Here is a 26,544-nt window from a genome sequence, read left to right as displayed (position 1 = left end):
TATGTAGGGCAATCTTTTTTTAACAGGCACTGTGGCTAAGTATTACACAATGGCAGAGGAAACCCCCCAAAGGTATGACTTTTTGTTTGTGCCTTGTTCTAAAATAAACCATCCCTTCGCTTAATACCATCCTGCTGAATTGTGGCAATTGCAGGACACTTGAAGCGGATATGTATTTTGGACTATCCAAGAACCACTGCCCTTGGTTCTTGGCTTGATCTGTTCTCCTCTGCTCTTCCTCCAAAATAAGCAACACTCAGACCCTTTATGTGATTCCAAAAAAGTGAGTCCTTTGGGGCTGACCCCAAACAAGGACAATTTGCTGGCTAGGTATGAGCCAGGAAGCTACATGGCGACAATAGAGCTGAATGGGATCAGAACCTTGGCTTAGAGCGAAAGGTCACTCGGTACTACTAGCAAGAGATGTACATCCAAGGAAAAGTCCAGCATCTTCAAGTTCTCCCAAATCCCACCTTGAAGCTTGCTTTGCCTCATATCCATATGAAACAAGAAGCCCTTTTGGTACCAAAATCCATGCCTATTTTTCCCAGATGTGTGTAACTTTGAAATCTATGCATTCTTTTCCCATTGACTGGCATTTTTGTGTGCATGTTTCATAAATGTGTTTTTGTTTTTGTCCATAAATCATACCGGAAGCTCAGAAATGTATGGACTTTGACCACAGATCCCATCTGAGATCATGTTCCATCGAGGAGATAAGAAATGTATAAAGCCTAAACAAGCTCAAATGACCTTTTTATCCAACCCGTTCTAGCCCTTTTTCAGGAAGAGGCGGTACCTTTTGCAGAAGAGATCTCTCTTAGTGGTATATTACATACCCTGCACGCAGATGTCCCAGACTGAAAGCTCACCATCTCCTTGCAGAGCTAGGAAACAAGTCCTGTCTGAAGCTCTGGGCAGCCACTGTCCATGGAGGGGATACTGAAAGAACACTCAGTGGATTGGCTCACCATAAGGTGGTCTTGTGTTGTCTCTAATTATGCTTTATAAACCTACCTCTTGGGAACCCAGCAAACCAAGGACATTTGAGGCAACTGATGAACCAGCCACACACAATCCTGCTGGAACTGTGTATTTTTATTTGAAACAGAACTATAGCTTCTGTTTCTTCCAGCACATAGCACTAAACGCTTGTACATCTTTGCGAGGTGACGCATTATCTGCAAAGGAGTTGCAGAATATTATGTACAGTTGTACCTTTTTAATTTAAAAAGTCACTTTTTAACATAATATTTTACCAGACGGTCCTATATTGTGGCAGAATAATTAAGTAATTGTGTAAAAACAGGAGTCACAAGAAATATCGGCTGGGTGGGAGTAGCAGAATGCACATAGTTTTGTCATTAAGCCGGTTTTGCTCTTTCTGATTTGAATAACAAAAAACCTCCACGGAATGTGACATTTTTAAAATGCCACTCAAGTCAAGTTCTTCAGAACTGCCCATGCGCTTTAGGTCCACTCCATTTAAAGCCTCTTTCTGGTGCCAAGGAAGAAACTTTGTATGCTTTAATTATTTTAAGATGTAACATTTGTTTATCCTTGGTACATGGTTAATACATCCAGCCATTCAAGAGATATATTCAAGATCACGGAAGTTCTTCAGTCCACCTTCACAACGCTGTAAATCTTACTAACAAACCAGAAGCAAGCAAAGAATCCAATTGTTCCTAAAAACCAAGAAGAAATTGAAAAGTTAAGATGTTTGTACCTTCCCACATTTTCCTGGAGAGAATCACGCTCTAGAGCAGAGGACTTCTGGCCAGGCCCTGGTTGATGGCCTCTTTCATACCTGCTGGTATTTTTGTTTTAATCATGCAAGTGCTAAATCAAAGGGAGCTTTGGTCTGAGCATGAAAACTACATGCACACCCTTAAAAGCAAGACAGCAGTATATCACATCCGTTCTGCTTCAACCAGTTTGGAAAATTTAATATACGAGAACCACCCAGAGAGCCTTAGCTATCGGGTGATATAAAAATGAAATAAACAGGCATGCAAACAAGCACATGGACCTGTCAGTCTTAGTAAGTTGTGCTCATTCACGTACACTTTGGACTGAACCCCAGAATGGTTCCAAAAAAGCAATGGCGCAGATGAGCAGGAAGCTGGAATTCCCGCACCGCCAAGTTACAGGTCCCAAAATCTCCTTTGCAGGCTTCCTAAATGCCCAAGGGGATCCTAGCCTGCTGGTCCAACCTCAACACCTTAGCTCAGTTAAGATGCCTGCAAAGGGTCACACTGAGAGTCAGTGTGGTGTCGTGGTTAAGGGCATGGGACTGGGACTCAGGCGATCTGGGTTCTAGTCCCCATGGAGCCAACTGGGTGACTTTGGGCCAGTCACAGACTCTCAGCCCAACCTACCTCACAGGGTTGTTGTTGTGGGGATAAGATGGAGGAGGAGAATGATGTAAGCTGCCTTGAGCCCTTTGTAGGAAAAAGGCAGGATAGAAATCGCAATATAAATAAATGGGTTACAGTGGTCCTGACCCAGGCTTGGTGGTCCCGACTACATGCAGCCTCCACATCTGTACACACCTTGTGCCTCTTCTCCGACATCCCATGTGAAGTGCAGGTGCCAGAAATGGGGTACCAGCAGAGGTGAAGCCAGCCGGTTTGGTCTTTGCCCCCATCTCAGTGTTCACGCATATGAGGTCACAAGAGCTTGCCTGGGTAGTGAGACCGGGCTTACACCGGAAAGTGAGGTAAGTGCCGTTTAAATAAAACACAGAAATAAAGGGATTGTGTGGAACTACAGGGCTACTGCCGATGCAGCTCTCCCTGCCTGAAGATTTCCATCGGCAACCATTGGCCCAGCAATCCCCAGCTGCACCAGGCAATCCTGACGTTCTTTAGAGGCTTACCAGGGAATCGCCATTGAGAAGCTTAGCAAGAGCAGGCTCCCCCGAGCATTAATCTCCTCCTGCGGCAGAGCAGGGACTCTGGGCTGGGAAGACGGGGTGGGAAGACACTGAGGCTGCTGCAGGCATTCCCCACTCCACTCTCCCACACTCCCAGGACCCTCACGCTTGTGCCACTTGTCCCGGGTGCCGGGATGTTCCATAATCTCTCTTAGAAAGCAGGTTTCAAGAGAAGCATAACCTTGCCGTCCGAACCGCAACCCTTCCCCGTGCCTGTCAGACCAGGTTCACAGCCACTACCAACAAAAAAGTTGTCCTTGCCAAGGGGAACAGAAGATGCAGCACCACTCGCCCGCACCTGGTTGCTTCTTCCAGCCCCACGTCCTGCAACTCCTTTTCCTAGTGAAAGCTTGCTTCCCCTACAGGCTGCCATTGCGTCTTGCAGATTACCTTCTTGCTCTAGGGTTGCGGTGCTCATCCTCTCACAGTGGGGGGGACGGCTGATTTACTGCGCTTGATAGGAGATCATACGCCAGCCACGAAAGGCATTTAATTCCTTTACGGGCTCAACAGCTCCAAGCCCTTCCAGTTTACGGGTGACTCGCACTGTGTGCGCAGCTCTTGCTGGCACTGAAGTGACCTCTGCAGTCCCTGGGGTCATACCTGGAATCCCCCTTTCTAATTTCTCCAGGTAACCCCCTACCCATCTTGTGCAAACTCTTATACACAAACGCTCAGGGGGTTTTCCGCTGGCTGGATAGCAGAGAGCATGTTTTGGAGCCTTTAAACAAACATTTCAGGCCCTGAGCACTGCTGTCAAATGCTGAAGCACCAGCGCAATTAAGCCTGATAGATGGTTTCCAGCTATGCTCAGTGTCACCTGAAGATGAGCTTGACATAAACATACTGGGGACATTCATTACAATCACAAAGATATACAGTAATCATAAACTGTATACTCAAATTGTACTTTAACTGATTTTATTGTTGTGCCCGTGATTGTAAGCTGTCCAGAGAGCCCTTTTGGCTAAGGGTGTGGCATATAAATTCAATAAAAAATAAGATTTACTGAGATTTCAAACAAGTGGAACACCTACAGATCCTGTTAGATGAACAACATGGATGTTCTTGTACATGCTCTGAACCAGAAGCCAAATTCTGCTTCTAAAGTCTCCACTGTGGTACAGAGACGGGTCAGAATTTCATCACTGCGGAATTACTACAAACCAAGATCTCCTTTAGCCAAACCACAGTGATTTAGTGATACAGTAGTAACAGCAAGGAAACTCGAAAAGGCTGTTGAACTATCGGAGCTCAGCGGTCACTGCCAGCACCAAAACCTGTGATCAATTAGTATGAGCAAAAGGTGTAATTGGAAACATCAGGCCACATCACTTCCGCTCCCAGCATGGAGGGGACATTTTGGCAAATCCTGCTCTTTCAAGCACCTCCCTCCCTACAGATGGGTCGGTAGCTCCCCCATTCAGCCTCAATCCCATATCAAAATGAAATGAAATGCCTATCAGGAAAAGAACATTTCTGAAGGCAAAACACAACACCCTTGCAGGTGAGGACAGAACCTTCTCAAGAACCTGCAAAGGCTTCTTGAGAAATTCAGGACAGCAGATAAGAGGAGATATGCTGCCCTTCTCCATGAATGTGCAAGATCCCCTTTTACAGCTGTACAAACCGGTGGCCACCAATACATCTTGCAGAAAGGAAGATGGGTTTATCAGAGGTTAAAGGCTGGGATAGTTGGATCACCAGTCCCACCAAGAAAGGAGCTCTTGTTCAGTGTTTAAGGAGAGAAGTGGAAAACTGAAGGTCAGAACTTAAGTTTGGTATAGCACCAATCTCCCTGATGTAATCTTCTGGAGTTCATTTTTGCCATGGATCATGAGATAAATTGGAAGATGCTAGGCTTCAGTGAAGAGGTCCATTTTACTCAGGCAATGAACAGCAGTGACTTTTAGGTGCTGGCCTGAACAAATGCAGACACAGTCTTTCCGACGCTGCTCTTCCTTTTGACAGCTTTGCAGCAAACCCATCCAGCTACACCACTGGCAAATGGGATGCTTCAAGTTCGTATGATTTTTTTTCCAACAGCCAGAATGTGATTCCCTCCTCAGCAAAGACACTCAGCTAAGTGCACTCGGGCCAACCCCTCAACATCTTCTCTTTGAGCATTTGTCCTTGACCTCTGCAAAACATTCTACAGACGTGACCACAGAGCAAATCAGCAACAATTTTAGGCTGCGCACTCTGTGTTAACCTGGAAAAATGCTGATGCTTGCCCAGCTGGATTTTCATGCTTGGTGTTTTTAAAAAGACATGGTATCACCAGATCAAGACAGACCCAAACACTTGAACGGAGGCTGCCAACATTCCACCTGGTTCTGCGCCATGTTAATGCAGGGGGAAAATTCTAAGCACGGAGCAAATGCAAGGAAACAAAATGGAGCACATTCTACACTCCAGCGATACATATTGTGCCTGAGAACACTTTGTATCATACTGCTTTCAATCAGTGGTCGCTGCTTTCAGACTCTGAAATTCTAAACACAATTTACTTGGGAGATCAAAACTGAGTTTTGAAAATGGCATTAACTCCCAAGTGGAAATGATGATCACAAAACGGAGGGCATGAGGTAGTCACATACTTCGACTAAATGCAGCATTTTTTTCCTCTATCCAAGAGCACTAAGGATGGCAGTAATCATAAAGCTATCCTAGCTCAAAATATACTCATTCACTTACCATATTATTACCCTCAATATCATATTGCAAATTGCTAGCTCCAAGTTAAAAAGAAAAAAAGAGAAGAAAGAAGAAATAATAATGACAAGGAACAGTGGGCTGTCAGGCCAGAGCAACAAATTCTTCCAGTGCCCCCTTGGGCTATGGGGGGAAGGCCCCGCGAGACATCAAAGGAAAAGACTGGGAGTGGGAAGAGAGGCTTAGACTCAGCTACATCCACCCCACGTGGAGCCAGAAAAGCTATGGTGCTCCCAGGGGAGTGGCACTTCGTACCCTCACCGGGAGCAGTTTGCCTGCACATGGAGCCCACTGAGATAGGCAAACAGAGGGCACACGCCTGAGATATCGGAGTGGCTCAGTACCCAGGGGAGCACTGGCAGAAGTCACTTCTCTGCTCAAGTCCCAGAATCAGTGCTTCTTCCAATCAGAGTATTAAAGACGGGCGGATACTGAAGGCCGTCCAGAGAGCACACCGCTAGTGCGCCGCCCTCAAATAAATTCAATAACTAAATAAACTTAGATATTCCTAGAATGGTTGCTTTGCATTTCTCACGAAACTAGTTCACGTAAAGAGTTTTGAGCCCAAATGGGAAACTTCTCCCTGTCCTTCCTTTTCATCCACCACTGGTGGAGAGCCAGCCAGAGACCTACGCAAGTCGTCAAGCTGAGTAGCTCATCTTTTCCAGGGCTGTCTTTTTACAGGTTCAGGGACCAGGCAGGGCTACAGCAGCCCCTCCTCTCCTGGCTCCCCTCCTGCCACTTCCAAACATGCTGCTCTCATGGTCAGCCTGGGAAACTGAGGGCAGTGACCTGGATGGAGCTGCAAAGGATCCTGCCCCCTTTGCTCCCCCTGCCCTCCCATCTCTTCATCCCTGTCTTCTTCTGAATCTGGTAACACAGACCCTTGGAGAGTCAGCAAGGAGTGAGTGCCCGGCCCACTCGCTACATCCAGTAGAACAGCAACTTTAAGACCAGGCTCAGAGAACACCTTCCACTTCGCCAAAAGAGGCTGTCGGGGCCGGGGGGGCCGGGGGGGGTCTCTTCACCTTTCCTTGGTTTGCTCCAGCCACACTTTGTTGACAAGATCCAAGTCAGGCAACATGGTTGACAAGAAGCGTAAATTCCACAGACCCATTAACTGAAACGGAACTGCGGGCGTGAACGGCAGGCAACACCCAATAGGCACAAGCCATCGCTTGCCCCGTGCACACATCCGGGAAAAGCACGGTGAGAAAGGGAAGAAAGGAAAGGGGCCTGGAAGGAAAGGAGCGGCACAGCAACTCGATCTGAGCCTCCAACTCGTGATAAGCACGTGACCTCCAAGCCAGACCCCAATGTGAGAATGCACAAGGACAAACTTTACCACAGCCCATTTAGGTTGTCTCTCGTCTCCCTGATATGAAGGGCGGTGAGGCCTATCTAGAGATTTTAATCCCTTTCAGCAGCTGCTGTGACAACTGCAATTATCCGTTCGCATATGAAAAGGATATTTCTAATTCTAGCAATTTACATCATGGGAGCAAAACTGAAATTGGCAGCTAACCTAAGCTGAAACCCAGACGGGCATTAGCTGGCTGTTTTAGTTCAAAATTAAGACAATGTTTTAACGCTCAAATTTATTTGGAGTAAATTATAGGGAGCCATCTGGAGCTTGTCTGCAGAGGGGGAGACTTAAAACAGGGGTTTTGCTGGGATCCACAGTTCCTGTATTTGCTTTCTAACAATTTTAAATTGGCAAGATTACATCCTGCTTGCATTTTGCTTTACCCATCTGATAACGAAAGGATAAATCCTTCTGCAAGACTGCAGTGATGAGGAGGGGAACAATTAACAAAAAGACTGTGGTAGAATTTGGAAGGAACCTTGATGACCTTTGTAAACTTAAGCTCCTCAACTGTTGTACCAATTATAACACCAACTCCCCTTCAAACAGACCCAGGGCTGGTTCACACCTATATGTGTCTCTTCCTGTACACTTGATTACAGAATGAATGTGGAAACTGTCTTCTTAGCACTAAATGGACCCCTGGCTTGGTACATGAGGATTTAACACTCCAAAAGGGAGCACCTGCAGTAAAACGAGCCTGGAAAGGATGGCTTAAATATGTTTCCTCTTGTCCCATGTCTCACATGTGCCAATCCTGTAATCTACCATGCTGATAGGGGACCAGGACTGTAAAATATTTGGGGGAAAAGCCAAGAGTTTAGCATTACAAGTTACATCTTATGCCTGCAATACCTGGAACTTGCATAAGAATGTAAGAGCAGCCCTGATGCTGAAAAGGCAAATATACTTTTTGGTCCGTTATTCTGTTCGCACAGTAGCCAAGCAACTGCCCAAAGGAAGCCCATTGGCACGGCATGAGGGCAACGGCACCTTCTCACCCAAGTTCCCCTGCAGAAGCTGGGACACACAGGTACACAGCTTCTGATACTGATGGCAGCATAAAGTGGTCTCTCATCATCTTCTCTGCCACGCCTTTGCCCGACCTCTTTTGAAACCCTCACTATGCGTGGCAGCAGAGGATTCCACAGCTCATCTTTGCGGGCTCCCATTTCACTATGAAGTGAAGAAGGCTCTCCTTGTATCTGTCCTGAATCTCTCAGCATTCCGCTTCAGAGGAGGGTTCTCCTATTATGAGGGAGATAAACTTCTCTCTGTACATTTCCTCCTCGCCATACAGAATGCTGTACGCCTCTGCTTCCTCTCCTCTTCTCTAAGCCAAGCATGCTCAGATGTTGGAACTGCTCCTCACAAGGGAATGGCTGGCTCCAGCCCCAGTGCCGCTTTCGTTGAGGCCCCATCGGTGAGGGGGTTCAAGGAAAGGCTGGACGTGCACGTGGTGGGCGTGTCGTGAGCGGAGCCGGCTGGAGCAGGGGTCAGACTAGATGTCCCGGGAGGTCCCTTCTGACTCGCTCTGTTTCTCTGTTTCTATGCTTTCCTTTTTCTGCACCTCTTCCAACCCCACAATATCCTCTCTGAGGTACAGTGACCGGAGCTGTACGGTGCATTCCAAGTGCGGTCACACCGCAGCTTTGAAGGAAAGGCAGTATGATCATGGCTATTTTCAATTCCTCTTCGAATTTCTTTCTCCATTCCAGAGGACCTCTGGCCACAAATGTGGTAGAGGCTTCTCCATCCAAGACAGAGGGCAGAAGAGAGGCAGGCGTTGTTTGCACACAGCAACAAACCATTTTGTTTTAAACCTGGCAGATGGCAAGGGCCGTGTGGGCACTGTGTTACTGAGCCCCCAAACAACCTGGAGGTCTGGGTGCAAAAGGGAGCTGATCAAGCACTAGAGGATAACACTGAAAAAGGCAGGAGGAAAACACTGCAGAAGTCCACTCACGCCCAAAAACCCAACAACCCATTCTAGAAAAACCACCGCCTGGATTAGTACGTATGTCACATACGGTACAAAAGCTTGCTCAAAGCCTTGCACAATCAACTCACCTGTGAAAAGGAAGAAGAGCAAGACCATGATCATGGTGTACCCAAAATATAAAATTGTGCTGGCGGTGCCTGTGATCTGGAGTTTCGAAAAGAAATAGTGAAAGGCGTAGATGAAGAGATAAACAGCTGTGAAGCTGCTGGTTAGGAAGGATCTCCACCACCAGTGATAATCCTAGGAAAAACGACAACAGAGGGTGAAAGACAAAATCAAGCCTGCAGGACAGAACGAGGCGATACCAGCAGAGGGCAGACTGCAAGCCTGAGGGCCATACATGTTCTTTGCTAGACTGCAATGTCCACCGAGAGGAGCCCTGCATAAAATGGTGGCTTGGGAGGCAAAGCTGATTAGCCCATGGGCCCGCTGTGGTGTCCAATATGCACACCTGTGCGTCTGAATTACCAGAGACCAGGGACTGTCTCATTCAGAGTTAAAAATAGCTATTTTCCAACAACTGGGAGATGGAGAGCCTTGCTGACCACTTGCAAATTACCCACCAGTCAACTAGAGCTCGTAATCTACCTTCTGCCCACCCAGGGTTTCTGAAATTGCTAACAAAGGCTGCTTATGTATATTAAGGGGGCTAAAGGAATCCCTTTTTGCACGTATTTGTAGCATTACTCTGAAATATATTTTATTTAAAATGGGTCTCCCATCTTTCTATGCTTGGTTCCGTTCCTTGCTCCTCGTAGTTGTGAGTTTAGATGCAGATAAAGTTACTTAAAATCTAGATAGCAGCTGATCCAAAGCTTCTAGAAAATTATCAGCTAACTCCTGTTCTTTGAGCAACTTCTGCCTGGGGATTTGTTCCCAGGTATTCTTACTCAGTGTAACTGCTCCCTGCAAGCCACAGGGCATCCGTCTATCCCAGATGTGGGCATGATGGGCTGTGAGCTAGCCAACTATGCAGCACAAGGAAGGGCGATGGCAAAACAACAGCATCACTGTGGCCTGTCGAGCTCGGCAAAAGAAAGCCAGCACCAAGAGAACCTCAGCATCATGCTGCCTGCCATTACAGAATCGCAAGGATTTATTCTGCTCCCATTAGTAACAGAAGCATCGGTGGCTGTGCAAGCCAAAGCCCAGACCAATTCAGCCCCGTTGGCTTTGGAAATCATCATCAAGCACTCCCAAGGACAGCATTTTCCTAAGAGCCAAATACATGATCCCCCTTCCCTCCCCTCTTATATGAAAGGCGAGATGCTCGCAATACTGACGTTTGCATTCAGGAATGTGATCTGTACCTGTACAGCAAAACTGCAATCATGCCAGCTAGCCTTGAAGGACAACATTATTTAATCAGGTACATGCAATTCAAAAAAGAAGTGGGAAATGCAACTACAGGAAAGCCTATGCCTTTTTTAATGTTCCGGCTGGTAATGCAGATATACTCTGATGAGGCGCTGGGAAGGCTGTTTTGGCACTGAAACTTGTGGCAGGCTGCTACATAGGCAAAGGAACAGAATGTCTGTAGATACCCGATTCTCATCCCCCTTTGCATCTTGGCTTTGTGCCACCACACAGAAGTGTTTTCCTCTATCTCTGCTTGCCCATAACTGAGTGGCTTACACGTGGGAGTCCTCTCTCTTCCCAGACACAGCATCAGCCTTCTCGTTCCGTGGAGCAAGTCTCTGCACAGCCAGCAGCTGCAACCCCATAAATCCGTCCAATGCCGCTCAGCGCTAAAGAACCAGCACCCTGCAGATGTGGCTCAGCCCCCTGGAAGCCCCTGGCTGGTGGCTAATCCCATCCAGCAATGCACCAGCCTTGGTAATGAGAAGACCCATCTGTTTACCTCTGCGCATAGATGAAAGTAGCACAGCAAGACTGTCGCCTCTGAACACGTAATCAGGAGTATGATAAAAACTAGGAACAGGAAGCCAAACATGTAGTACATTTGGTGAGACCTGGAACGAAAGCATGCACTTGGTTATCTTGCATCCAAGGTTCTCCTTGCCCGCCCTCTTTCACGAGACTATGAATTTCCCAGCACAACAGCCTAACAAGGCTGAGATTAGGCCCTGATTCTGCAAGCCAAGCCTCTGGTACCCAGCCTTGTTAGCTCAGCTTAATCTAATCCTCTGTCAGGTTTCCCCATTTTCACTCACACACCCCTCCTTTTTGCTTCTGAATAAGTCACTGTTCTGCAGACGGACTACCCACTGGGAGAAGCTGAATGCTGAGCAGGGACTCACGCCAACCCCCCACCCCCAGACTTGGCATCAAGAGCCAACTGCCCCTGAGACTGAGAAACAGCAGCCTGGCCTTAAAAGAAAGAAAGAAAGCTTTTGGAAAAGTGGTATTAAAGGATTGTAAAGAATGAATTAAAATCCCAGGGATCATGAGAAAGAGGGAAGGACAGTGCAGCTAATCATGCAGAGACACAGTGGAAAATCTCTGCTCAAGGGAAAAGTGTTTCATTCCAGGCAACCTGTGGTCCTCCGGATGCTGCTGGACTACAACTGTCCTCATCCATGGCCACAAACCATGCTGCCTGGGGCTGATGGAAGCTGGAGTACATAACTTCCTCACTCCTAGTTATCTTCTTTCATTCTGGAACACAAAGGAGTCTGCACTTACCAAATGCTATTAAGAATGAAGAAGAGCTGGATGAAGATACATCCAAAGGGCAGGATGCCTCCCATGATGATCCCTGGCAAAGGCTTGGTGAAAAAGGACTGCTCTGGAATCTGGCGAGGGATCTGGTTTGTACGCACTGGGTGCTCAATAGGCTTTGGAGAGAAAAGGAACAGAAGTAACCAGGTAAATACCTGTAAACAAACTGCTAAACAATTAAGTTGGGAAGTGGCCAACTCCCCAAAAAGGCTGCAAAAAATTCAATGTTCCAACATATTTCCATGATGAGAAAGTATTGATACCTGAGTCAGTGTGGTGTAGTGGTTAAAAGTGCAGGACTGGGACCCAGGAGATCTGGGTTCTAGAACTGCTCAGCCATGGAGCCAAATGGGTGGCTTTGGGCCAGTCCCAGACTCTCAGCCCAGCCTATCTCACAGGGTGGTTGCTGTGGGGATAAGATTGACAGGAGGGGGAGAATAATGTAAGAAAGAAATCTAATAAATAAATACCTGTGGCATCGATGCCTTGGAAGGGCTCCTTCTGACCCAGTGGAAAAATAATGCATCAAAAGGTAGCCCCAAAGTCACGGACCTCCCTGCATTTCTACAAGCTTTTTTCAAGGCCGTTTTATATGGTTCACTGGAGTAGATGTGCTACACCCTTTGAATCCCTCAATTCTGCCTAGGTACAAGTAACAGTGGGTCCAAAACAAACGAGCCAAAATTAAAACCAGGTAAGTTGGACAGATCATTGGTCAGCCTCACTCAGGGATTCAACTCTGCCTGTTCTGCAGGAGCTTGCACATCCCACAATGTTTCAAGTTTGCAGCTTGGGAATGATACTGGATTCTACACTGTCCTCGGAATTTCAGGTAATGGTGGTGTCTCGGATTGTGCTTGCTGCATAAACTCAACCTTTCTTGTAGCAGTCTGACTGAGCGACGCTATCCATGTCTTTGTCGGATCACATCTGGACTCACCCTGAAAAGTATCCAAACATGGCAGCCAAAACGCTGGCGGCTACACCATGCTGCACCTGTCTTGAAAGTCCTGCACCGGTTGCCAGTTATTTTCCAGGTGCAATTCAAGGGGTAGATTGTAGCCTTGAAAGGGCTTAGAATATGTTCAACCAAAGGACCACCCATCTCATTTGCCCAAGAACGAAGACCTGCAGATGAGGCCCTCTGGAGGGTGTGCTGGTCATGCATCAACAGCCTCTCTCTGGAATTGCTCCCAAACGAAGGAATTCAATCTGTCAAAAACGATGATCAATTCCTAATTGCTCGTCTTTTACAAAGGATGTCAAGATGCATCTTCCCAATCTAGCCTTTTAAATTACGCAGTCTGTTTAACATTTTAATGTTTATCTTTTCAGGGCACCATGCTGCAGGGACCGTGCAGCGACTCCCGACTCCAATGGCTGGGCTTCCTATTGTCTATAGGATTGCACTGTGTCTATTTTTCTTGCTTTAATTTTTTGTGGTTTGGAATTGCCATGCACCATCGTAGCGGCTTTTTAAACACACACTGCAGAATGCGAGGGTGAACAACTCTAACGGTTTTTGCGCTGTAACACAATAGCCATGTATTATATTGCTACGCTGCAAGAAACCTTTTGGCACTGCTTGTACAAGTACTTCTGGAGCAGCGCTGAGACATTTCCTCCTTGCACTCCCAGTCCTTGGGATCCTGGATGGCAGGTATTTTGGGCATTCTGAAGTGGCTGAATGAAATGTTAGAAGAGATACTTGTACTACACGGTATTTCTAACTTACCTTCTCTTTGAATCCAAAGTAAGCCCCGATGAAGGTTAACGGGACAGAGATCCCAAACCACATGGCCAAGATAGCAACCAGAGTGCCAAAGGGAATCGCTGCTGAAGATCCCTTCACCCAGAGAATAAGGTTCATAATGAAGAAATCAGCAAAGACGATTCTGGGAGGAAAAAGATGGAGGCATGACACACACTCAGGGAGAGAGCATGCTGCTCGCACTTTGCTGCAGGCCAACCAGAAGGATCCATGTTAACACCCCAAGTGTTTTCCGGGCACGAATGAGTAAGGCACTACCAGCATTAACAGTCCCACCATGGTTCTTTCCACCAATGCTTCCATCCTGCATCTAAGTTCTGTGAGAAGCTAACTTCTTTTTTAAAACAAATGAAAGCTTTCAGAAGAAGGCAGACAAAAGCACTTCTGCTGCTCTTCCCGCCCCCGCAAAAAGAATCAGAATTCAAGTAGCCTAAAGCTACACAGCCAGGAAAGATGTGAGGAATTACGATGGTGTAACTTGGAGTCCTGCAACAGCAGAGATTGGACACAATGGCCTTCATGGCCCTTTCCAACTCTACTATTCTATGATTCGATTTTTTTTTTAACAAAAGTGAAATATGGAGCAGCCCTTAATGGACATGAATATTTTGCACTAGTACAGCAGCTTTCCCCAGCCTGGTCCCTTCTAAATGTTGTGGAGTACAACACACAGGATTCCTACCCAAGGTCTATGTTGGCTGGGAGTGTTGGAAGCTAAAGGGAGATGAGGGAAGAATGGAACAGAGGAGAGTCTGATCTAATTAATGGCACAATCACATGCAAGTTTAGACAGAAAAAAAGCCTAACACCCAGTCAAGAAATATAGGAAGTTAAACCTCCTGCCCAGTTTTTTCTTTACCTGACACTGCTATTTACATAACATCCAGCCTGAAGAAAATTTCTGTAATTCTCAAAACCATGCATGTTATTTTGTAACTTTTTAGATGATCTTAAGAAAAAAATTGCTTTAAATTATAGCCATGCATCTATGTGCAAGTGTGGCCTTTAAGGTTCATTTAAAAAGGAAAAATCGGAATTCTGTTGTGGAATGTAAGTTCTAGGATGCTTTGATACATGCAGTCCCAAAGATTCAGTCATTTTAGACTCAGTCTGCACCCACCTTTCCCACAGATACTGTGGGGCAGTTTATGCTGAGTCAGTCTGGCCTGCACATCAACTGTCGAGACAAGCCAGAGCCCAGAATAACGAGGGGCATGCTTAGAGTCACAGACCTCTGGAGTGGTCCCACCCTTGGCTTATCTCACATCCCCTGCCCCTCGCTTCAAAGGTTGCCAGAAAAGTGCCCACCATATTTGCCTCTTCAGAATGGCAGTGGTAGAAGATGAGAGCATATCCTTACTGAGTTGTGGAAGCTTACTAAGCCATGAAGCCACAAAAAGAATATTAAAAGCTTAAATTCTGTAAGAATAGGAAGTAGAAGCAGGAATGACCGATGCTGGAGGGGAAAGTGAGGTCAGGGCTGCAACCCTCCACTGAGGCCTGAAGGGGGCAGCAGGGCCTCCTGGTAACAAGGACTGGTATTTCCATGTTCAGGATGTCCTTAGAAAGCTTACCGTATTTTTCGCTCTATAAGACACACTTTTTCCCCCTCAAAAGTAAGGGGAAATGTCTGTGCGTCTTATAGAGCAAATGTGCGTGTGCCCGACGCCCGGGACGCTGCCGGCTGCCTGCACCACGTGGCACCACCTGGCCGGCACACGCTCAGCGCGCCCTGCTCCGCCACCCCCCTCCGGCACAGGTGAGAGCTGTGGGCTTTAACCTGCCAGCCGCACGGAAAGACGGACTGCTCACCCCCACCGCCCGGGAAGACCTGCCGCCGCGCCACCCGGAAGACCACCGCCGGCACGCTGCCAGCCTGGCTGCACCACACCTGGCCGGCACACACTCGGTGCACCCTGCTCTGCCCCCCCCCTCCTCTGGCGCAGGTGAGAGCTGTTAATCACAGGTCGGTGTGTGTTTTCAAATGGCAACCCGTCTTTTAATGAAGCCCATGGGGAAGTGATGGGGAATGTGCCTGTGATTATCAGGAAGCTTTCCATGGATCAGTTATCTGTTAGTTGATCAGACACATTTTTTTTAGGATCAGTGGATATTTGAACAGCATTACCTTTGTGTATGAAGTTTATTCTTCAAAGGCTACTTAGCCCACTGTGTGTTTGATTTACTGTACAATATCTAATTTTTTTCAGAAGTTTTTTTCTATTATTTACTAATAGGGCAGCGTGGACATTACTGGCTTTTTTAGATTTGTTATTGAATTGTCCGCAGCAGCTCTTGTATAACTGGTGTAGATTGTGGATTCCTTCAATAATTCCACTACTAAGAAAGTGATGTCAGTGATTGTGAGCAACAGAGCTTCATAAATTCTGACTCTAGTGATGATGAGTTCTATGGGTTCAACGAAAACTAGAAGAGTACTCGACCTTTAAAGTCTCTCTTTTGTTAATGATAGTGATGATGGTTCTTAATGCCACTGCTGACTGCTGTTCACTTTACAAGGTTGAAATACGGTATTACTGTATTCTGTTATAGTTTATTAAATAGTTTAGTAAACCATTTGATTCAGAATATTTTTTTCTTGTTTTCCTCCTCTAAAAACTAGGTGCGTCTTATAGAGCGAAAAATACGGTAATTTTGCATCCAAAGATGCAATACTCCTTGAAATTGTGAGTGCACAAGAATGATTCTGGCTAATGATTCTGGAGCGCGTGCGGGACCGGGCAGGGCTTCGGAAGCGCCCTGTGGACTCAAAGCACGGCCGGCGGCACAGAGAAGCAGCGCCCGGACAGGAAACACCTGCCCCGCGCTGCAGGAAGAACCTTCGCGCTCCAGCGCCTGCACGCTGTTCCCCTGCGCTGCAGGAAGGAAGGACCTTCGCGCACAAACAGCTGCACGCTGCCGCGCCGCCAACGGAGGCCTGTACCACCGGCCAGCATGCAGGTCCAGTTCGGGTTGCCCCGCCCGCCCGCACAGGTGAGCGCATGCAGGACCGGGCGGGGCTTCGGAAGCACCCTGTGGACTCAAAGCGCGGCCGGCGGCCGGGGCTGGCGGCCTCGGGCCAGCGGCCAAAGGGCGACGGCCAAAGGGCAGTCGCCGCCGTTTGGGAGCCGTTCGGGGGCCAAGCGGGGGGCTGGGCTGGCCAGGGGCATTGGTTGAAATTGACCCGCCTACCGTTGTACATTAGGAAGGGGGATTTTTTTTTCTTTTTCCTCTCTTTCTTCTCTTCTTTTCTTTAACTGCTTTATAGTTTTATCCTGTTTAATCTGTTTTTATGGAGTCGTCCCTGGCCATGTCGACGTTTATGTTTCCTGGGGAGCGCGCGGGCGCTGCCATTGGCGTGGTTATGGGCAATGGACGTAACAGCAGTGGGGGCTTAACATGTCCACGTAGAAGGAGGGACAGATGGCTGACACCGGTCCCTCTTTCTGGTTCTTCCCCCACCCAGAGGGTGCCAGGTAGCCTTGTCAACCGCCCCTCAGGCCTGACGGTGCTGCTGCTCAATGCCAGGTCGGTCAATAATAAATCTTCCCTCATCCATGACTTGATTGTGGATGAGGGGGCCGACCTGGCTTGCATAACGGAGACCTGGGGGGGGGGGGGGATGCTGCCCTCTCTCAATTGTGCCCGCCTGGGTATCTGGTTCAGCACTGTTCACGCCCAGAGGGGAGGGGAGGGGAGGGGGGGGTCGCATTGGTTTACCAAGCCTCCATCTCTCTCACGGGACTTCCGGTCCCTTCGAGGCCAGGGCTGGAGTGCCTCTACTTGGTGTTGGGCGAACGAGACAGATTGGGGATTCTGTTGGTGTACCGTGCACCCTTCTGCCCAACAGTCTCCCTATCTGAGCTGACAGAGACCGTCTCGGACCTGGCGTTGAGGACCCCCAGGATGTTGGTCCTGGGGGACTTCAATCTCCATGCTGAGTCTGGTCTAACCGGGGCGGCTCAGGACTTCATGGCCTCCATGACGGCCATGGGGCTGTCTCAACATGTCTCCGGCCCGACCCATGAACGTGGACACACTCTGGACCTGGTTTTCTTGACGGGGCAGGAAGAGGGTGACCTGAGGGTGAGAAATTTATGTGTGACTCCCCTGTCATGGTCAGATCACTTCCTGGTGAGGTTTGTGCTCGAGAGCGACCTCTCCCTCTGTAAGGGTGCGGATCCGATTGTGTGGGTCTGCCCCCGGAGCCGGATAGATCTGGATGGATTCCTGAAGGCCCTGGGGGAGTTTCCGGCTAACAAGAATGGTGCTCCTGTCGAGGCTTTGGTCGAACTGTGGAACAGGGAGATGACCAGGGCTGTGGACACGATCACTCCTAAGCATCCTCTCCCACCGGGCAGAGCCCGCTCTTCCCCTTGGTATACACCTGAATTGCGAGCGATGAAGCAGGTTGGGAGACGGCTAGAGCATAGGTGGAGGAAATCACGGGATGAATCAGACCGAACACACTTGAAAGCCCACTATCAGGCCTATGCTGTGGCGGTGAAGGCGGTGAAAAAGAAGTTTTTTTTTCCGATTCCATTGCCTCCTCACAATGCCGTCCGGCGGAGCTTTTTCGAGTGGTGCAAGGCCTGGTTCACCCGGGTCCCAAGGAAGATCCGGTTCCACCCTCAAAGGCCCGCTGTGACGACTTTGCCAGGCATTTCAGGGATAAAATCGCTCAGATTCGTCACGAGCTGGACTCCACTAATGAATCAGAGGTTTCTGGGGAGACGCCAATGCGGCCGTTTGGTCCAGAATTATTGGATGAATTTCAGTTATTGCGGCCCGATGATGTGGACAAGGTGCTTGGATGAGTACATCCCACCACTTGCCTATTGGACCCTTGCCCGTCTTGGTTATTAAATAATTCCAAGCACGGGATTGGGACCTGGATCTTGGAAGTGGTTAACGCTTCTCTGAGGGAGGGTCGGGTGCCTGCCCCTTTAAAGGAGGCGGTAGTCCGTCCGGTCCTGAAGAAAGCGTCACTGGATCCAGAGATGGCCACTAACTATAGACCAGTGGCCAACATCCCGTTTCTGGGCAAGGTGTTAGAGCGGGTGGTGGCGGGACAACTCCAAGCACTCTTGGATGAAACTGATTATCTGGACCCATTTCAGTCCGGCTTCAGACCCGGGTACGGTACTGAATCTGCCTTGGTCGCCCTGTATGATGACCTGTGCAGGGAGAAGGACAGGGGGAGTGCGTCCCTGTTGGTTCTTCTGGACCTCTCAGCGGCTTTCGATACCATCGACCATGGTATCCTTCTGGATAGGCTAGCGGGATTGGGAGTCGGAGGCACTGCTTTGCAGTGGTTCCGCTCCTATCTCAACGGCCGATTCCAGAAGGTAGTGCTGGGGGACTATGGCTCTGCGCCATGGCAGCTATGCCATGGAGTACCACAGGGCTCCATTTTGTCCCCTTTGCTGTTTAACATCTATATGAAACCGCTGGGAGAGGTCATCAGGAGGTGTGGGCTACGGAATCATCAGTACGCTGATGATACCCAGCTCTACCTCTCATTTTCCACTAATCCAGGTGAGGCAGTGGCTGTACTGAACCGGTGCCTGGCCGAGGCAATGGGCTGGATGAGAGCCAATAAACTGAAGCTCAATCCAGACAAGACAGAGGTCCTGTTGGTTGGCGGATCGGGCTTCGGAGAGGGTGGATTTGACCTGGCCCTGAATGGGGTTGCACTCCCTCTTAGGGACAAGGTCCGCAGCTTAGGAGTACTCCTCGACCCGGAGCTTTCATTGGAAGCTCAGGTGACAGCGGTGGCAAGGAGCGCTTTCCTTCAGCTTCGGCTGATTAATCAGCTGTGCCCCTACCTGGAGTATGACTGCCTGGAGACGGTGACACACGCGCTGGTGACTTCCCGCCTTGACTTCTGTAACGCGCTTTACGTGGGGCTTCCCTTGAAGATGGTCCAGATACTTCAGTTGGTTCAAAATAGAGGTGCCAGGTTGCTGACGGGGACGGGGCGTTATGTTCACATGACTCCAGTCCTCCGACAGCTTCACTGGCTTCCCATTGAAGTCCGGGCCCAATTCAAGGTGTTGGTTATGACCTATAAAGCCCTAAACGGCTTGGGACCTGGTTACCTGAAGGAGCGCTTACATCCATATATGCCCGACCGCCCCTTGAGATCTGCGGGAGAGGCCCTTCTCCAGGAACCCTCCGTGAAAGAAATTAGGAGGGTAGGTACTTGGAGGAGGGCTTTTTCTGTGGTGGCGCCCAATCTATGGAATGTGCTCCCCAGAGAGGTCCGCCTGGCGCCGTCATTATTTGTTTTTCGGCGCCAGGTGAAGACCTTTTTATTTAAACGTCATTTTAATTGTTAACAATATTCACTTATTCATCTGGCCAGGGCGACTTCTTTTCTTTCCTTTTCTTTTCTTCTTTTATAACTTTTCTTTTATAACTTCTTTTATATCGTTTATATATTTTTATTTATTTATTTTATATTATTAATTTTAATTTTACATTGTTATTTTTGTATTGTATTGTATTTTATTGTGTTGTAAGCCACCCCGAGGCTTCGGCAAGGGGCGGCATAGAAATGTTCTAATAATAATAATAATAATAATAATAATAATAATAATAATAAATGATACTTCAGTTTATTATAAAATTTGTAGTTTCTATTCTCAAATTCTACTTTTCCCGCTGTCTCAGATGGCAGTCTCCTTCTTCAGTGTTGGATACATCCATAGTTTTGCTTATACAAAACTAAGGCATTTATGCTTTTGAGGTACTAAAGTTATGTTAGCTTAGTTGGACATTATCCACTAAACAGAATAGGTCTTACTTCTTAATAAACAGGCATAAGAGTAATTTATGTAAGTTCACTTGGAAGGGATTTACCTTAAACGCTGGCTGAAAAAATATTTAAATAAAATTGCTCAGTGAATGAAATATATGCAGATAATAGCATTTCCTATGCTAAGCTACGTGTATCCATTCCCCCCTCTGTCCCCATGCTCGGTTTTTGGTGGGCAAACTGGCCAATCCCCTGCTTTCGCTCATGATGTAAAATTTCCAGAAATGCTGACAGCTCAAGTCTGGACCACCCATGCCATGTGACATTGGCACCTTTCTTTTAATTAACAAGTCTATATACTGTCCAGGGGAAGAGTGCATTTCCCTCTCCAAAGTGCCTCCTATCCCTATAGCACAGCAAAGCACCTCCGGGCAGCCGGAAAAAAGGTCGTTCCATGAGCAGGAGCATCAGCTGCGCATCGCTTGGCTTCAGGGAGGGTCAGTGAAACACACAAGAACCAGGAGCTCGAGGCACCAGGATCCTCACAGCCAGACCTGCAATTCTTCACAGACGCGGCTCCATCGTATGGCATGTGGGACCGAAAGCAACACAGCAGCCAAGTCCATTAAAGCCCTAGAAACAAGCCTTCTCTCAGCCAAAAACTGTTTTGGGAAGAAGGCTGCTCTGTGCATAAACGCCATCTAATTTCCGGCAAGATGAACATCTTGTAAACCGATCGCTGTCATGTACAAAGGCACTTTATTAAGCTAAAGCGCTGCCCAAGAAAGCAAAGCAAATCTCTGCTTTACTCCTCCAAAGGGAGAGGGAGGGAAAAATCTTGCCTGTCTACAAATTCTCAAAATCAATCCACAGAGTACGTAATTGCCTCAGGCTGTTTATGGCATTATGCAAATTTGCTGAACTAGCAAAGCATAATCAAGACATCTGTTCTTATTTTGTGCTCTCCCGCCACACCACCCCTCCCCACTCCAGGCAATCATTCGACTTCTGCAAAACAGAATTTATATACTGGAATTTAAGCTATTGGCATGATAGTGCACCATTTCCATTTTGGGTTCTACCAAGATAGCATCTAAATGTCAGCAGGAAGCCCCTTTCTGATTGGGCCTTGTGCTAGACACACAATGGGTAGCTCTTTCTTGTGCATACCACAACTTGCGTAATTGCAGTCTATTCAAGTACACTGTTCCTTGATTTTTTGCTTTTAATTCTGAAACTAAATCATTCCACAAGCAGAAACATTAATGAGGCAGGCTAACTGCCTTAGCCATGCATGATCTGTTCTGCGCAGAAATCTGGCATGGTGATTAAGAGCGCTGGGCAGGAGACGGCCGGTTCCAGTCCCCACTCAGCCATGAGGCTCTTCAACCCTTTTTCAGCCAGCCACTCGCTTTCCACCAAACTGCCTCACAGGGTTGTTGTTGTAAGGATGACATGGGACTACGAAAGAACTATATAAGCCACTCCAGGCTTAAAAAAAAGAGTTGGGCTCTTTTTAAGCCTAAAAAGGCTTAAGGTTAAAGGCAAGAGTTAAAAAGCTGGGATATAAATGTAATAAGTCAATAATATTGATAAAAAACATGGTTTAACACAAACCATGACGTGCAATACAGCAAACCATACAGGAGCATGGGGTGAAGAGCATTTCCATTAGGATCAACACGCCTGTTCTCTAGGTCCATTGCACCATTTGGGGAAGGAGAGAGATGTTCCCTCTTTCAGAATAGCAAGTTCCCACTGTGGGAACTGGGCCGTGTTTGGCTCTTCCTCACCCCACACATTACTCCAAATGGGGACAGAATGAGATGCTCTCACAGCCAAACCAGGCACGCTATGCGTACACAATTCAGCAGGGGGTTTCCATACCCATCCCACTGAAATAGGAGCAGCAAACCGCTGTGAAACCGTGTGATTATGCTTCCCCTGGTCATTTCACTGGGATCTTGTGCAGGAGCTCTTCTTACTTCGCAGTAAGTAGCTAACTTTTAAAGGTGGTTGATTTTGAGTAGGTTGCTTAGGTTCGGTGATGGAGAAGTCACTGGCTCAGACAGATGCAACATTTAACCATGGCTGCGAATACCATCTGAACAACTAAGTTGCCATTACCTAATGTCCCCAAAGGTTTGAAGAGGCTCTACAAACCACGGTTTGTCTTAACCACACATTGGTATTACTTCACAGAGAAAATCATAGTTAAAGCACTTAACAGGATTCTCTCTCTCTCTCTCTCTCTCTCTCTCTCTCTCTCTCTCACACACACACACACACACACACACACACACACACACGGAGAGAGAGGACAAACAATAGATGCAGTCACATACACAGCAATCCAGTTCACAAGCAAATGGAAATTAAAAGGTCCTGCATGATTAATTATTACCAATGTACTGTCACTTAATTGCAGTAAGGAACAAGAGACTTTATCCATATTAACCATTTTTCTAGGACACCAATATGGAAAATCAATTCTATCCAAGAAAGGAAATGGTGAATACTAACCCAGGACACAGTAGTGCTGTCAGCAACACATTTGTCTTCCACTTTTCACCTCTAAATGCTGAGAAATAAAGCGGGGGGGGGGCGGTTAGTGCATTTAAATGCATTTCACTGGCGCATTGGCTTGCTTCTCATAGCATTATAAACCAATTGCAATCTGCCCTGGCAACACATCCTGAACTGAGCTTCAGGGAAGTCACAAGTATACTGAGAACCATCCTGATAACTCACCTAAATTCAGGCTGGGTTGGTCCCTCCCCATTGACAATCAATGACCAGCAAGGCTTCCCCAGCCTGCCTCCAGCCCTACACAGCTGGGTTCCATTGCATTTTCCTCTTTTCTTTCTTTCATTTTTAACAAATTTCCCACCCAGCAAAGTCAACGTGCAAAGGGTCATTAAGTATTGGAAGATGCAAGAGCAAAAGCTCAGTCAGGCGCAGGGAAGAAAAACATGGCTAGGAACACTATTTTCCAGTTCCGTGTCTCTAGATCACAGCTAGACCTCTCTCCTGTCCTCATTAACCCTGGAAAAGGCCTCTATAGCTGGCCAAAGCTGGAAGGCAAGTGGAGGGGCGTTTAGCCAAGCAGGGATCTGAATGAATGAGCCACACAGACACAAGGGCTGCACTTACTTTTGTACATCCGAGCAGATACGTAGCCCGCCGGAGTCCCCAGCAAGACCCAGAGCACAACTGCACAAGTCATCAAGGCCCCTCTGTTGGCTGGTGAAAGGAACCCGAGGCAGGCGAGGACTGAAAGGGCAAACACACATCAAGTATTCTTGTGCTGATCCTGCTTCCGGCATACAATGACACACAAGGAAAGGTAAAGGCGGGGATCTTTATTCTTTTAGTGGGCCAGGAGAATGGTCCTACCCTTAGCTTGCTGTAAAGGCTGCTGGTGGTAATAGTTGAGGTGAGGGGTCCCTTCCCTTCAGAGGAGTGGCTGTTCAGCAGGGGTTGCGGAAGAGATGCACACTGGGAGAGAATGCCAACCAATGCAACATTCCACAAAGGTGGTGGAACATCCGCTCTCTTAGAAAAAGAAGCCACTATATAGCAAGTCCAATCCTTGCCCCAGCTAATTCCATGCCATCCATGGCAACTCTCACCAAAATGGCACCCTCCAGATGCCAGAATGGCAACTTCAGGTTAGAACAGAAGAGTTGGAAGGAGCCTCTAAGGCCCTCAAGTCCAACCCCCGGCTCCACTTCCACATGTGGTCACCCATCCGGCTGCTGGTCAGTGCCTTTCCAGCTTAGCAAAGGGGACCTGACATGGCAGCTTGATGTATAGCTATGCGGGCAGGAAAAGGTCTTCTTCCCTCAGCCCTAGCTGGGAATGTCATGGCTGCAACCTGGTAAGAGTCTGTGCTGCATCACTGTGCCTCAGTTCTTCCCGCGTACACTCACCAAGCCTTACATCAAGCTTCTAAGCAACAGGGGGAACTTTCCAGATGGAAGTGGAAGGGTCCTGGGATGCCCTCCAGGCATACCAGTTAAGACTTCCTGCTGGTGATGATCCACAGAGCCAGAGGTGCCTCTTTTCCCCCGCAGGAAGCTTCCAGGCCAAACCAGCTCCTCTCCTCCTTGGTACGTTCCCCAAGGAAGCTCTGAGACCCCTAGAAGAACTCCTTAAAAACCACCACTTCATCCACAACACTGCACTCTCACTGTCCACACTCAGACGGTTTTGTGGCCAACAAGTTCCATTGTGCACAAATACAGAGTGCAAAAAAGCACACATGGAATGAAATAATGCCCTGCCCCTGGTGTTTGTACCCTCCATGGCCGGAAAGCCCCTTCCTCAGTGTGCTAATGGTCTCGTGTTTTGAATTAAGGGAGTTGATTATGCAAAACACAAAGAGCAGCATGTGGAGGGAGATGAGGACAGCAAATGGCAGGGGAAGGTTATGTGGGCTCATGGGCACAGCTATTCTCCTGGATATGCTTTTGGCACCCATTAAGGTGCTCTGCCCCCCACTTTTTTGTTAACACTCTTCTTACCCACAACTGGGATGGCTGAAAAACAGGGTTCTTTTTCCTACTGGTGCTGAAACCAAGAAGGTTCCATGGAGTTCTCAATATCCCACCTATGCCTCTACCAAGCAAGCGGCATGTCCTTGGCCGAGTCTCCCAAGGCTGCCATTTTAGGGTGATGCTCAGGTCAGCTCATCCAACTGCCAAGTTTCCCCGAGGCCCACAAAGGCATCCCAGGATGCAAAGGCGCCCCAGCACTTTGGCCATTGAACTCATGCCTTTCCGGCAGAAGAACGGCGCATTCTCATTGTAAGCACATTTTCAAAAGGAGGCATCAACACTGCTGCGTCCACAGAGCCCCTCTATGAGCAGCCACGGCACTGCGGACACTGCAGTTCCACACCTGACTCACCTTTGTCTCCCTGCAATTGCTCCTTCTCTCATGCATCCACTCCCCACCCCTTCGCGCCCCCATACTCTCGAGTCCTAGACCGCAACCTCCTTGGAAGCAAGGATCTTTTCTCCAATCCCCTTGGAAGCAAGGATTTTTACTTAGGCTGCGAAGCAGCTCCTATCTCCCTCGCACTGCATGAGCAACTGGTTCTCGCCAATCAAGTGCTACTTACACAGAGTAATGAACGTCATTATGAAAATCTGCGTCCCTTGGCCCAAGAAGACCGACAGCAGCATGCCCTTCCTGGGAGGCCGGAACACGTCTCCATGGACCTGCTTCCACCCAAACTCCTCCTGGGCATCCTCCTGCAATAACATCTTTATTAGATGTACATCCTGCAGCAGCGAATTAGTACAAGCCAGACATGAAATTCACTTTCCCAACCCGATTATCTTTCAGGTTCTGTTACCGAAGGGGAGTAATTTCATCAGCTTCGTTACTTACGGATTTTACAACTCCCTAATGGACTTGCTGGCTGGGGGAGGAGGATGCAGATTTATTAAGAAACACTTATCTTGAGAAAGAGAAGCAAACATTAGCATACTTGGAGTGCCGCAATGTTAATTGATATTAAACAAAAGATTGAGTTTAATTTAAAGCTGCATCACAAGCAGATAACACATTTATCTGCCTTTGTCTCCTACTCCCAAACAAGTCAGCTTCAGACTGATGTGCAAAGAAAGAAAAGATCACATCACAACTCAGGGGCCCAGGTACCATCAAGTGTTTTCCTGTTCTGCCTGCACACTGGGGGTATTTTATATGATAATAAAGCCTATAGAATAAAGCACCAAATATAAAAAGCTGTTAGCTTCCAATGAGGTATTCCCCATTCTGCACCTCATCCAAGTACTAGAAAAGCCTTCGTTTCCCCCATCTTTTTCTTCTTTTCTTCTCCATCCCCTCCCCCAGAAAGGACAGGGCTATTCTCCCAGCAACAAAATCAACTTGCAATAGGAGCCCAGCATTTCACCAGTCCTTGAAGGGCAGGCACTACAGATGCATGGGCATGGTGGTAGGAGCAAGAAGATGGGAACCGGACTCCTCAGAAGTCAGACACCTTTTCCTACCTAGCAGCCTCCTGATGTGGTAGTCATACAAATCCCACTGGCCATGCCAGCTGGGAATTATGGAAGAGGCAGTCCCACACATCCAGAGGGCACCAAGCTAGGAAAGGCTGTCCCAAAGCATCTGCAAAGACCCAAGTCTGAGAATCCCCAACAACTTAGATTTAGGGTGTTCAAATACTCCTAGAACAGCATATCCGGGGAAGTCCATCAAATTAAACTCCCGATGGAAGAAGAGAGAGGAGCAGAACTATTCCCCCTAGAAACTAGGCAGTTAAGTTCTGGTCGCA

At 47.8% G+C, this 26,544-nt stretch overlaps 1 protein-coding gene across 3 annotated transcripts in view; it reads right to left on the bottom strand.

Annotated features, from left to right (window-relative positions):
* The window catches only part of LOC123021825 (transmembrane 9 superfamily member 2-like), a 54,621-nt gene that overhangs the window by 15,360 nt on the left and 12,717 nt on the right, over window positions 1-26,544 (bottom strand). For 2 of the 3 annotated variants that reach the window (XM_044427000.1, XM_044426999.1), the window contains exons 8-14: window positions 25,360-25,492; window positions 23,388-23,507; window positions 22,758-22,815; window positions 13,439-13,598; window positions 11,668-11,819; window positions 10,883-10,994; window positions 9,090-9,261 (exon numbers count right to left, since the gene is read on the bottom strand). In XM_044427000.1, the coding sequence (XP_044282935.1) occupies window positions 9,090-9,261; window positions 10,883-10,994; window positions 11,668-11,819; window positions 13,439-13,598; window positions 22,758-22,815; window positions 23,388-23,507; window positions 25,360-25,492 (907 nt within the window). Of the gene's footprint in view, window positions 1-1,077; window positions 1,689-9,089; window positions 9,262-10,882; window positions 10,995-11,667; window positions 11,820-13,438; window positions 13,599-22,757; window positions 22,816-23,387; window positions 23,508-25,359; window positions 25,493-26,544 lie in introns of those variants that run through there. The other variant, XM_044426998.1, reaches the window with a different exon arrangement.

The sequence above is a fragment of the Varanus komodoensis genome, unplaced genomic scaffold (assembly GCF_004798865.1).
Source record: "Varanus komodoensis strain SLA01 unplaced genomic scaffold, ASM479886v1 scaffold18_1, whole genome shotgun sequence".
In the NCBI taxonomy this organism is placed as follows: Eukaryota; Metazoa; Chordata; class Lepidosauria; order Squamata; family Varanidae; genus Varanus; species Varanus komodoensis.
The sequence above is the reverse complement of the archived record's forward strand: the minus strand, read 5'-3'. Positions and strand labels throughout refer to the sequence as shown.